Here is a 13,234-nt window from a genome sequence, read left to right as displayed (position 1 = left end):
GCCCTGTGGTGTGCCCGGGCCCACCTCCGCGGCCCCCTTCTCCACCTCCCGGGCAGAGGTGCCCAAGGGTCCAGTCTGCAGCCTCCCATCCTGCGGGGGGGGCGTGGGCACCCTCCCTTGCCTGCTCCCATCCCTCCACGCTCCGTGGCTAGGACCAGGAGGACGGCTGGGCCCTGGGGAGACCCGTGCCCGCCTGGCCCCATCTGTCTGTCCACCAGGCAGGGTTGCCAGCGTCTGCTCAGGGTGCTGGCTGCTGCCTGCCCAGGCCAGAGGGCTTGATGCACTTTACGGAGAACCCTCAGCCCCACAGGGCCCCACGCTCGGCTTTGGGACCACCTCCCTCCTCGGCACCAGCAGAGAGCAGGCCCGAGGCCCCCCAGCGGCCACAGGCCGAGGCAGAGACGTGTCTGTGGCGTCCAGCCTTGTGTGTCCTCGGGCGGAGGCCTGGGCAGGACTCGCCTCGGCTCTCAGCACGGTTCCGGTCTCTCACAGGAAAACGCACGCAGCCGGCACTCCACACACGGGAGAGGGAGCAGTCCCGCTTAACGTGCATCGGGGGCACGTTCGCTCCACGGGGCAGGAAGAAGATGCGGGGCCCCCTGCCAAGCTGAGGATGGGGCCCAGCTGCCCTGCAGGATGGAGGGGTGGGCAGGAGCCCCGTGTGAGCCAGAACTCTCCAGAAGCCCTTGATGCTGAGAGGCTGGTGACCCTGTCCTGGCATCTGAGCTCAGGGGTGGGGTGGGAGGCGTCCAGGTCACACAGACCCAAAGTCCCGAGCTCTCCCCAGACCCCTGGCCTCCTTCCCACCAAGTTTCCTGCCTCGCCTGTGGGGTTCAGGGGAAAGAAGAGCCTGAGCAGAGGAGACACCTTGACGAGGGCAGAATTCACCCGGAGAGGTGGGGTCTGGCCGGGAGCGGGACCTGCACTCCCCCGCATGGTGCACCCCGGTCCTTCTCCGCCGGTCAGTGGGCTGGGGGAAAGGTCCAGGAGCCACAGGGGGAGGGGGGCACATCCCGGCCATAACCCCGGCGGCCAGTAAGATGCACCCCTGGCCGGCAGGCCACCCCCGGCTTCAACGACTGGCCCATCTGCCCCTTGCTGTCCATGATGAGCCTTGCCTGGGCTTCGAGACACTGTGGTATGACCCACAGACCCGACAGAGACCACTGATGGGAGCAAGTCAGTGTCCAGGCCCAAGCTTCGATCTTTGGGTCTGTTGGGGGCCTTTCCATCTACAGTTCAGAGCCAGACCCAGGAACCAGCCCCACCTGTGTTCAGGCCAGGGCCCAGCAAGGGAGGTCTATAGTTGCTGCCTGTTATCCAGGAATAGGGCCGGCCTTGATGAGGACTGTAAAGGGCAGAGATGTGTCTTTTTGGTTTGTTACCTCGCAGTGACAATGCTGAAAGCGTTTTCTGAGCATTGGATGGCGAATCCAAGAGTGCACCAAGGAACAAGGCGGATGCTATGAGTTAACCAACAACGTGTGGCTGAGAACCGGTGCTGCAGAGTGCTCCAAACTGCCCTGCCTCGCTGGCAGCAGTGGTCGCCGGGGAGCAGCCGTGGAACCTTGGCTGAGGGGTACACGCTGGACCACGCTGGTCCTCAAAGCCGACTCCTCCTTGCTGGCCGGCACGGCCTTCTGTGATTACAGCCTTAACTTTTTTCTGCACCCCATTTGCTCTCTTTATCTGCCTGCAGCCAGCTTGTGGGATCTTGGTTTCTCCACTCGGGATTGAACCTGAGCCCCCGGCAGTGGAACTGTGGAGTCCTAACCACTGGACCACCAGGCAAGTCTCTGAACCCCATCTTCTTACCAGAAAGACCAACTTGCTCGGTTCAAGAAGCTGATAATCAATCTGGAACTCTGTTCTAAATATGGACTTAAACACTAGTTTTTATAGCTTCAAAAGCCATTTAAATATCATTTCTGTCAATGAATTAAAAAAAACAAGGTCCTCTTCAACTTCCATCCATGGAAACACACATAACCAGAAGGGGGTTCTTTCAGGAGCTTCCTTCCACCCGCCGGTAAAGCCTGTGTTAAACTGTGCTTGCCAAGACACTTTTTAGAAAAACACGCAGCCTTTTTATTAATAAAGAGCATCATGGGACAGAGGTGAGCTCGCTCAGGGAGTGGACGCGCTGGGGGCTTCCTCCTGTCTCGGCAGCCCTGGGACTCACACACCTGCTTTTCTGGCCCGTGGGCTCCTGGCAGGGCGGAGGACGCAGGGGGCCATGAGGAATGAGGCGACCTGTCTCTGCCTCCCTGCGAGTGGGTGGAGGATCCTGGGGCTGGGAGGGGAGTCCAGTCTGTGCAGAAACCCTTCAGGGTGGGCCGCCTGAGCACAGGGTCCTACGGGCAATATCATCCTTTTTTTTTTTTTAGGAAAAAGGAGAAACTGAATATCTTTATTCCTTTTTTGATTGTTTTTATAAACTTTCAGGGAAGATACATCCAAAGGCAGTCTCATTCTGAACCTGGTTTTTGTGGGAGCTCAAGTGGGTTGGTCACCCTAAGCCTGTGCCTGGGGACACCGCGCTGTTTATTCAAAAGCTGGGAGAGGTCTAGCCACCCCTCCTCTCACTCAAGTCCCCCCACGCTGCACACGTCAGCAGAAGACACATCCCAGCCAGTTCAGGGCGGCTTGGAGAAGTAGTCCAGGAACACTTCAGGGGCACCTGTCGACAGACTGAGGACTCCAGACCCCCCAAGCCCCCAACTCCACTTACTCTGTCACTAAAGACCACCACCTCTCTTCCTAGATTCCAGTTACTAGTTTTCAAGTTGCTTATTGAGAAGAAAAATCAGTATGAATATCAAAGCAGAAAGCTTGAATTTTAGTCTCCAAGTTATTTTTTCAAAGGTTGCTGTATTTCCTTTAAACATAAATGTGTCAGTTCAATCAGCTCAATTGTTTTTAATTAAAACATCTAAAGTATGACTCCAGTGCTTCCGGAAAACTTAACACGCCAAAACAGAGGAAAACATTTAATAATCTCATTTGCATATTTTATCGAAATCATAGATAACAGGATTTATTAATCTGTGTCGAGGTACAGCCATAACCACATGCAGCAACTTCCTAGGACTTCATGAATGATCTTAAAATTCCTGAAAAGTGTTTACCTGCCTTATGTAAGACTCCAATTTATACAGAAAAGGGGTGTCATGAGTGAAAATATAAATTTCCTTGAACTGTCTTCACAGAAAAACAAACCGCACACATGCTGAAGTTTTAAAAATCCAAATGCTTTTTTCCAGGTGTGAACTGAACTGCACAACCCCATACACTGATAGGAAAAAACAGGTGATTGTTTTTAATGATTTATGTATAAAAGAAAAATAAATTTTATGATACAATTTGAGAGACTATTTCATACAAAATTTGACTCACATACAATGTGTGTGATTTTTTTGCAACACAAAAACTCTAGTCTTACATACAAATTCATAAAAGGCAGACTTCTTAACCTGACCCAAAACAGGGTCCCTCTGGGGTGGTGGCTGTCACTTGAGTCAGTGGGAGAGAGACTGTGGACAGAGGAAGACCTGGGTAACTGGTACACCTCCCCTCCTCCAATGACCTGTTAATATTTAGTGTCATCTCAGCAGACAGAATTTTATGGTTAGCTACAGAAAGGAGAAAAAGACCAATGTTTCACAATGGCACGTCTTAATAATCCAATCTTGAACTTCACTTCAAAAATCACAGAACGACCTTTGTAACAGATTTATTTTGGAAATTACACTAAGGAAAAACTTAACTGTGCTAATCTTTTAAAGAAACAAAACTTGCTGAAGAAATTCTAACATTTAAAATGACACTGCTTGGGTTACATCATAAATAACAGTATCTAGAATACAAGTGTCAGGACCCAGACTTTAAGACCCATAAGTATGTCTCCAAACAGTGAAATCCTTTATACACAAATATAAGACTTCAGTATTTACAATATTATATGTAGTGAAAAACTAAATATAAACTGTGTTTAAAAAAAAACAACTTTTGCTTTAAAAAAAATTTCTAAAAAAATGGTAACATCAAAAAATTTTGCAAATCTGTGCAACCTTTTAAGTCTTCCTTCTGGAGGCTTTTCCTAACCACCTGTCTTTGAGGCGCACAGGTGCTTACACCTGGGCAAAGGAACAGGCCTGGGCCATTGGCTTGAAGAGCAAGCTTCGCTTCTAGAGAGGATGAGGGATCCCGCAGCTGCACTGATGTGCTCGCAGGGAAGCCCAGGGGTTCGATGTTGAAGAAAGTGAGGATGTGGCCTATGACAATCTCAGGTCAGACGATGCCTGCGAAGGCCGCAGTCAAATCTCCTTTTTAAATGTATGAACTTTAAGGGTTGGAAAAATAAGCAAAACATAATAAGGAGCAAAAAGAAAATTGTGTTAAGGTACACGCAATGACAGAGAGGTTAAAAACTAGAGTTTGTGGGTACTTTATAAAGACACGGGCTGAAATGAACTCTTTGCAAGTGGGAGTGAGCTAAAAATATAAGTCTTTGCTTTTCAGGCCTCACTGCATTTATAAGGCTCCTGTCAAAATGTGCAGCCAGCCTTCACTTGGGGCTCCAGCAGTCCTGTCAGCAGGCTCGGAGTTGGCCGTCTCGGACTCCCGTGTCCCGGGCGGTCCCAGCACCGCTCGCCTGCTGGACAGACTGGCACAGAACCCAACAGCCGACAGCAGAGACCAGGCTTGCAGAGAAACGTCTCACACCGGCGGCGTCTGCAAGAGCCGCTCGCTTATAACTAGCAAGTTTCCAGTGGAGGAAGGCAGGGAAACACGGTCTCGCCTACACCAAATGTGCCTAAGGTGGTAAAGCTCTGAAAACCAGGAGGATGACATTGTGAGCTGCTCACGGCTGCCTTCAGACTGAAACCTCGCATGGGGAGCGAAGTGCCAGCCTTCTCCTTACGTGCAAGTTGAGGGACCCCCTGGAGTCTCTGCAGCTTTGAGCCCTCACCTCCTGGAACTCAGGTTGATGCTGTACACCATCTTCTGGATCTTCTCCTCGTTCTTCAGGATGTTGGCCTTCACGGCACAGATCTTGTCCTGCTGGTCCCTGACCAGCTGCTCCAGCTCCGCCAGCTCCGCCTTCAGGGGCTCCACGGCGCTGTCCGTGATGCTGCCGGGACACAAGCCGGGGCTCATGAGGACCCCTCTCCTTTCCCATCTGATGCTTTTCTTTTTGGCTGCATCATCGTCGTGCAGCATGCGGGGATCTTAGTTCCCCGACCGGGGACTGAACCCAGGGCCCCTGAGTTGGGAGTGTGGCGTCTTAACCACTGGACCACCAGGGAAGTCTCTACACTGGCTTCTTAATTAAAACAAAGGGAGGTAACAAAAGTAAATTAATCATTGTATCCAAAGGGGGAAAATAATTTCAAAAAGGATAAAAATATAAATGTACTTTTCTCAAGTAAAAAATTTAAAATACTTTCAAATTACAGTCACAAAACTTTGGGGATTTGATAAGACACATGATAAACATGGTATCCAAACTGCAAAGTTTTAAATGTCTAAATCTCGTGTTTCTGAACACCAAGAGCAGCTCTTTTCTAGCTGCTACGGAGAAATGCACATTATGCTGTGAATGAAGAAGCAATGTACTTTCCTTGGGGGAGGAGGTAAGAAAGAGGGTTGAGAGGGCTCGGTTCTCCAGAGGTCTCCCCCTGGGCTGTGTTTCCCCCTCCCTCCCCCACCCCCCCCCCGCCCCCCCCCCCACCTCTGCTCTGCTGCAGGGTCTCCGCTGGCTGCCCTGGGCTGTGTTCCCCCCTCCCCCTCCCCCCGTCCCCCTCCCCCCCACCTCTGCTCCTGCTGCAGGGTCTCTGCTGGCTGCCCTGGGCTGTGTTCCCCCCTCCCCCCGTCCCCCTCCCCCCCACCTCTGCTCCTGCTGCAGGGTCTCTGCTGGCTGCCCTGGGCTGTGTTTCCCCCCCTCCCCCCCCCCCCCCCCCCTCCCCCCACCTCTGCTCTGCTGCAGGGTCTCCGCTGGCTGCCCTGGGCTGTGTTTCCCCCCTCCCCCCCCCCCCCCTCCCCCGCCCCCCCCTCCCCCCACCTCTGCTCTGCTGCAGGGTCTCCGCTGGCTGCCCTGGGCTGTGTTTCCCCCCTCCCCCCCCCCGCCCCTCCCCCGCCCCCCCTCCCCCCACCTCTGCTCTGCTGCAGGGTCTCCGCTGGCTGCCCTGGGCTGTGTTTCCCCCCCTCCCCCCCGCCCCTCCCCCGCCCCCCTCCCCCCACCTCTGCTCCAGCTGCAGGGTCTCTGCTGGCTGCCCTGGGCTGTGTTCCCCCCTCCCCCTCCCCCCGTCCCCCTCCCCCCCACCTCTGCTCCTGCTGCAGGGTCTCTGCTGGCTGCCCTGGGCTGTGTTTCCCCCCCTCCCCCCTCCCCCCCCGCCCCTCCCCCGCCCCCCTCCCCCCACCTCTGCTCTGCTGCAGGGTCTCCGCTGGCTGCCCTGGGCTGTGTTTCCCCCCCCCCCCCCGCCCCTCCCCCGCCCCCCTCCCCCCACCTCTGCTCCAGCTGCAGGGCCTCGGCATGCTGCTGGCTCTCGCTGTGCCACAGCTGCAGCTCGTTCTGCATGGCGTCCACGTCCTCCTGGATGTAGTCCATGATCTTGCCCAGGGGGAGGGCGCTCCGGCACAGGGTCTGGATGGACACCCGGAGCTTCTCTATCTCCTTGGAGACGATGTCCTTCTCCTTCTTCCAGGCCGACTCGAAGACGAGCAGCTTCTCCTGGGAGGAGTGTGAAGGGAGAGGAGCACGCTCACTCCTGAGCACAGAGGGCATGGGTGCGGGACCCGCCGGCCTGCAGACAGGGCTTCATGCCTGTGACCCCGCGGCTCGGCCCGCAGCGCCCCGTGAGGGCTGGTACAGCAAGACCTTCACCTCCCAACTGACCAGAAACCTACAGCTGTTCTTGTTACAAGAGCTCAGACAGGGACACAGAGGGCGGTCCCCAAAGGAAAGGGGGCCCCAGGGTGCATGTCACTCCCTGAGGGCCCCACCCCCCACTTCACAGGGCTGCAGCCCCGCCTGCCCGGCCAGCAGAGGAGGGGACGGGAGGGGAGGGGAGGGGAGGGGAGGATCACCGCAGAGGGAGGAGTCAGAGTGTGCGGACGGGGGCGGGGGGGGGGGGGGTGGCCGGGCCACCACAGGGCAGCAGTGAGGCCCGGGCCCGCTGCCCTGGGCTGGCCAGCCTGGGGCCCCAGGGCAGGGTCAGTGGGAGAGCGGCTCACACGGCCACTGCTGAAGCAGGGGAGGAGGGAGGCAACCGGAGACCTTCACTCAGTTCTGGCCAGGGGTTCTTAGGCTCTTCGACACAAGCAATACATAGGATTCTCTTCGTACGAGACTTTACCACTGACATCTCTGAATCTCAAGAACCAACAGGTATTTTGGCTTGGGGACCTTTCCTGGGGAAATCAACACTCTTTAGGAACCCCCCCCCCAAATGCTCCCACTCCACACAGGCTGACTACATGCCCCTGCTTTACCCACGGACAGCATGAGTCAGATGCATTAACTTATAACTGATCAACTTCTTTTATTTCTAAACTTGTTTAACGAAGTGACACATAACTGCTCGTGTCACTTCTAATCCGGTTTCAGATCAAGACCCCAGAGGGCAGGAACCTACGTCTGGTCCATGTAAGTGCTCCTTAAATGCTTGCCAAATGAACATATGAAGTGAGTAAGAGATTTATGAGTCAAGATCTGAGCTCCACTGTGTTCTGGCCTTTAGCAAACACGTGGAAAGCCTTAACACAATGCCTGGCACACAGTAGCACTAAACAAATAGGACTACAAACAAAAGGCAAAGCCCACAGAACTAGTGAGTGAGTTCTGCAAGGTTGCGGGATACAAGATAAACATACAAAAATCAGCTGTTTCTATTTGCTGGCAATGAACACACGGCTACCAAAATTTAAAATACACTGCCATCTATAATCACTCAGAAAACAGAAGTACTATTCGTAAATCTAACAAAATACATATAGAATCTGTGTACTGAAAACTACACAACGTGGATAAAATAAATCAAAGGAGGTCTACAAAGAGAGAGCCAAACCTTGTCCATCAACTGCAAGATTAACACAGTAAAGATGTCAATTCTCCCCAAATTTATACACAGGTTTAATACAATTCCTACCACAGTGGCCAAATGGTTTGTAGATGTGGACAAGATTGTCCTAAAACTTATACAGAAAAGCACAGGATCTAGCATGGATGAAACATTTTGAAAAAGAAGAAATTAGCGGGAAGCATCAGGCTACCAGATCTCAGGACTTACCACAGAGCGCTAGCACTCGGGATGGTGTGGTCAGGGCAGGGTGGACACACAGATCCAGGGGACAGAGCAGAGAACCCAGGTCCTCCTCACAAACATACCCACCTGATTTCTGACAAAGGTGCTACAGCAAGCCAGCGGGGAGAAGCAGACTTCCAACACACAGCACTGCAGCACCTGGACACACGAGCCAACGGAGCCCTGACCCGAGTCTCATCTCACACAGAAACTGCCCTGAAACGGACCGTGGGCTCAAATGTGAAACATAAAACCAACTGGACACACGGGCCAAAGGAGCCCTGACCCGAGTCTCATCTCACACAGAAACTGCCCTGAAACGGACCGTGGGCTCAAATGTGAAACATAAAACCAACTGGACACACGGGCCAAAGGAGCCCTGACCCGAGTCTCATCTCACACAGAAACTGCCCTGAAACGGACCGTGGGCTTAAATGTGAAACATAAAACCAACTGGACACACGGGCCAAAGGAGCCCTGACCCGAGTCTCATCTCACACAGAAACTGCCCTGAAACGGACCGTGGGCTTAAATGTAAAACATAAAACCAACTGGACACACGGGCCGACGGAGCCCTGACCCGAGTCTCACGTCTTACACAGAAACTACCCTGAAACGGACCGTGGGCTTAAATGTAAAACATAAAACCATAAAACTTCTAGAGGAAAAAACCTAGAAGAGAGTCCTTGGGATTTACAGTCAGGTAAATAAACAGTTCTGATTTTACACCAAAAGCATGATCAGTTGAAGGAAAAACTGATAAATGGGCTCTGTCACCATTAAAAACTGCCCATGGGCAAAACACCCTGCTGACAGCATGCAAGACAAACTAGACAGCGAGAGGATATGCGTTCAAATCACAGACCTGGCAAAGGTTTAGGACCCAGGGTGTAAAAACTCCCAGACATCAACAGCAAAAAAGCAAACAATCAAGTTAGCAAATGGACAAAAGAACAGACATTTCACCAAAGAGGACACACAGACGGCCAAAGAGCACGTGAAAGATACTCAAAATCGTTACCCATCAAGGAAGTGCAAGTTAGAAACACAATGAGATGTGATTCCACACCTATCAGAATGGCTAAAACAAAACACACTGACCACATCAAACGCTGGGAAGAATACAGAGAAACTGGACCCCTCACTCACGGCTGGTGGGAATGAAAAACGGTTCAGCTGCTCTGCAAACAGTTTGACCAGGTCTTTAAAACTAACCGTGCAAGTGCCATGCAAGCCAGCAACTGTACTCCTGGGCACTGATCCCGGAGAAGTGAAGACATGTTGACACAAAAACCTGTGTAGGTATGTTTACGGAAGCTTCATTCCACATGGAAGCTTCACTCAGAGCAGTCAAAAACTGGACACAACCCAGATGCCCTTCAGGGAGTGAATGCATAAACTATGCTACATCCATATCACAGAATACTACTTTGCAAGAAAAAAGGAACAAACTGCTGATTCATACAACAACCTGGATGGGCCTGCTAAAGAGTTAAAGAGTTATGCTGAGTGAAAAAAAGCCAGTCTCAAAATATACATGCTGCGTGATTCCATTTCCATAAAGTCTAAAATGCTAACACTATAGAAATGGAGAACGATGAGCAGTTGCCAGGGGTTCGGGACGGGGGCGGGGGGGGGGGGGGGTGGAAGGCAGAGGGTGGGTGTGGTTATAAAAGGGCAACAAGGGGGATCCTTGGGATGCTGGAGATGTCCTGTATCCTGACGGCATCAAGGTCTGCATCCTGGGTGCAACACTGCACTCAGCTTCGTCAGATGTCATCAGCGGGGAGAACTGAGTCAGGAGTCCCCGGGGTCTCTGTTATCTCTTACAACTACATTTGAAATTAGTTATCTCAAAATAACTTCAATTAAAAACAAAAAAGGTAGTGGCTATTAAAGTGCTTTTGAATTAAAATGCTAAGTGACTAATATGAATCAATACAATGATAAATTACTTCCTGGGAAAAAATGTGCTGTCCTTATCATACTGACTACTTTATTATGAACTATACAAAAAAGATCTTCATGACCCAGATAACCACGATGGTATCATCACTCAACTAGAGCCAGACATCCTGAAGCCTGAAGTCAAGTGGGCCTTAGGAAGCATAACTATGAACAAAGCTAGTGGAGGCAATGGAATTCCAGCTGAGCTACTTCAAATCCTAAAAGATGATGCTGTGAAAGTGCTACAATCAATATGCCAGCAAATCTGGAAAACTCAGCAGTGGCCACACGACTGGAAAAGGTCAGTTTTCATTCCACTCCCAAAGAAAGGCAATGCCAAAGAATGCTCAAACTACCGCACAATTGCATTCATCTCACATGCTAGCAAAGTAATGCTCAAAATTCTCCAAGCCAGGCTTCAACAGTACATGAACTGAGAACTTCCAGATGTTCAAGCTGAATTTAGAAAAGGCAGAGGAACCAGAGATCAAACTGCCAACATCCACTGGATCATTGAAAAAGCGAGAGAGTTCCAGAAAAACATCTACTTCAGCTTTATCGACTACACTAGAGCCTTTGTCTGTGTGGATCACAACAAATTGTGGAAAATTCTTCAAGAGATGCGAATACCAGGCCACCTTACCTGCCTTCTGAGAAATCTGTATGCATGTCAAGAAGCAACAGTTAGAACTGGACATGGAACAACGGACTGGTTCCAAATTAGGAAAGGAGTACGTCAAGGCTGTATGTTGTCACTCTGCTTATTTAATTTATATGCAAAATACATCATGCAAAATGCCAGGCTAGATGAAACACAAGCTGGAATCAAGCTTGCCAGGAGAAATATTAATAACCTCAGACATGCAGATGACACCACCTTTACGGCAGAAAGCAAAAGGGAACTGAAGAGCCTCTTAATGAAAGTGAAAGCAGAGTGAAGAAGTTGGCTTAAAACTCAACATTCAAAACACCAAGATCACGGCTTCCAGTGCCATCACTTTATGGCAAATAGATGGGGAAACAATAGAAACAGTGACAGACTTTATTTTCTTGGGCTCCAAAATCACTGCAGATGGTGACTGCAGCCATGAAATTAAAAGATGTTTGCTCCTTGGAAGAAAATAGATATGACCAACTTAGACAGCATATTAAAAAGCAGAGACATTATTTTGCCAACAAAGGTCCGTCTAGTCGAGGCTATGGTTTTTCCAGTAGTCACGTATGGATGTGAGAGTCAGACTATAAAGAAAGCTGAGCACAGAAGAACTGATGCTTTTGAACTGTGGTATTGGAGAAGACTCTTGAGAGTCCCTTGGACTGCAAGGAGATCCAACCGGTCCATCCTAAAGGAATTCAGTTCTGAATATTGGAGTTGAAGCTCCAATACTTTGGCCACCTGATGCGAAGAACTGACTCATTGGAAAAGATCCTGATGCTGGGAAAGATTGAAGGCAGGAGGGGAAGGGGATGACAGAGGATGAGATGATTGAATGGCATCACCATCTCGATGGAGATGATTTTGAGTAAACTCCGGGAGTTGGTGATGGACAGGGAGGCCTGGCGCGCTGCAGTCCATGGGGTTGCAAAGAGTCGGACTGATCGACTGTACTAAACTGAACTTTATTATAGTGACCATACTGACGACTGACTTAGTTGAGACGTTTAAAATTCTAGTTAAACCCACTCATAATGATGTGAAGTAACTCCTATGTATCTGGCATCGTACTGCCTCTAACACAAAACTGTCCAGAGCAGAGAACTCAGGATGGAGACTAGCGTGCACAGCGTCTTATGAGACCGGCGAGCCCCGCCTGGGACAGGCACACTGCGGGGCTGTCCAAGCCCCTCAGGAATCTGTGCCGGCACCAAGTGGCAGAGGGCACACACACAGCCTGAAGTTCACAGTCTCACTTTTGAGAGGTTAGGGACTTTTAAAACAAGAGGCTTTGGGGCTAGGATCATGATAGCTGGGAGAGGCTTTTCCTATTGCTGCAAAATATCAAAACTCTGGCATTTTCCAAGCTTTCACCTAAAGCAGCAGGTAGAGTGGGTAAGTCAAGACTGACTCTGTGCTTTAAAAAGCACCCCCACTGACGACAGGCTCTGATTTATACACAGCTCGTTCTGCTGTATCAGCAACTTTCCAGACAAACGCAACCATTATAAACCCCAGTTTTATAGACTTTTAATATGTACAGTAAAATCTGAGAATCCACCACTGTACTCACCACACAGGAATTAGTCATATGAAATATGCTTAATTTTTGAAAATGGAAGAGAAAAAAAAATAACAGAAACTGTATCATTACCCCCAAATAGTGCCTACAACCCGCTGGGACGTGGGCGGACTCGGGGTGGACGTGGGCGGTCAGGACCCTGTGCCCCGCAGGGAACGAGCCCGCCTCCCCGCCTCCAGCTTTACAGCCTCCGGACCGCGGCCTGACCTGCCCTGCCTCGGTCTCCTCACAATAAACTGGAAATACTAACATTTACCCCGCAGGCAGGATTAGATGGGATAACATAAGGCAAGCAGCTCAGCGCCTCGCACACAGTAAATCCTGGACGAACCCCGGTCGTCATAAATGTCCCCGCCGCGAAGGGCAGGGCGCCGGGCCTCGGGAGAGGGTGCAGATGTCGCTCCTGCCGGCGACACCCGCGTGCTGTGTGGTCAGCGCCAACCCACGCGGCGTTCGCCCGGCTTCCGGCGGACGAGTTCTCCTGTAGGGGCGTCGTTTACCTTCCTCCCTGACACGTCGCTTCCTGTCGTCACTTTCTAAAACACATACAGCCCACACCATGAGATGCGCTCTTGAAGCCCTTCACGGAAAGGCTGCGGTTCTGGGCGCGGAGCTGAGCTGGGGGCCGCTGCAGGTGACGCGGGCTCCCTCCTCCCGCGGGCTGCAGACTGTTGCCTCCGCTCGTGCCGGGCAGCGGGGACCTCTGGCACAGCATTTCCTCGTTTGGCTGGGCACTTCACACGC

At 51.4% G+C, this 13,234-nt stretch overlaps 1 protein-coding gene across 6 annotated transcripts in view; it reads right to left on the bottom strand.

Moving 5' to 3' along the window:
• Positions 1–3,296: 3,296 nt before the first annotated feature.
• TRAF3IP1 (TRAF3 interacting protein 1) overlaps positions 3,297–13,234 on the bottom strand; it is a 61,930-nt gene continuing 51,992 nt past the window's right edge. For 4 of the 6 annotated variants that reach the window (XM_043877149.1, XM_043877150.1, XM_043877153.1 and 1 more), the window contains 2 exons: positions 6,510–6,733; positions 3,297–5,134 (listed from right to left, as the gene is read on the bottom strand). In XM_043877149.1, coding sequence (XP_043733084.1) covers positions 4,877–5,134; positions 6,510–6,733 — 482 coding nt within the window. In that variant the 3' untranslated portion in view covers positions 3,297–4,876. The remainder of the gene's footprint in view (positions 5,135–6,509; positions 6,734–13,234) is intronic. The other 2 variants (XM_043877151.1, XM_043877152.1) reach the window with 1 other exon arrangement.

This window comes from Cervus elaphus, chromosome 20, assembly GCF_910594005.1.
Source record: "Cervus elaphus chromosome 20, mCerEla1.1, whole genome shotgun sequence".
Lineage (NCBI taxonomy): Eukaryota > Metazoa > Chordata > Mammalia > Artiodactyla > Cervidae > Cervus > Cervus elaphus.
This window is presented reverse-complemented; position numbering and strand designations above follow the sequence as displayed.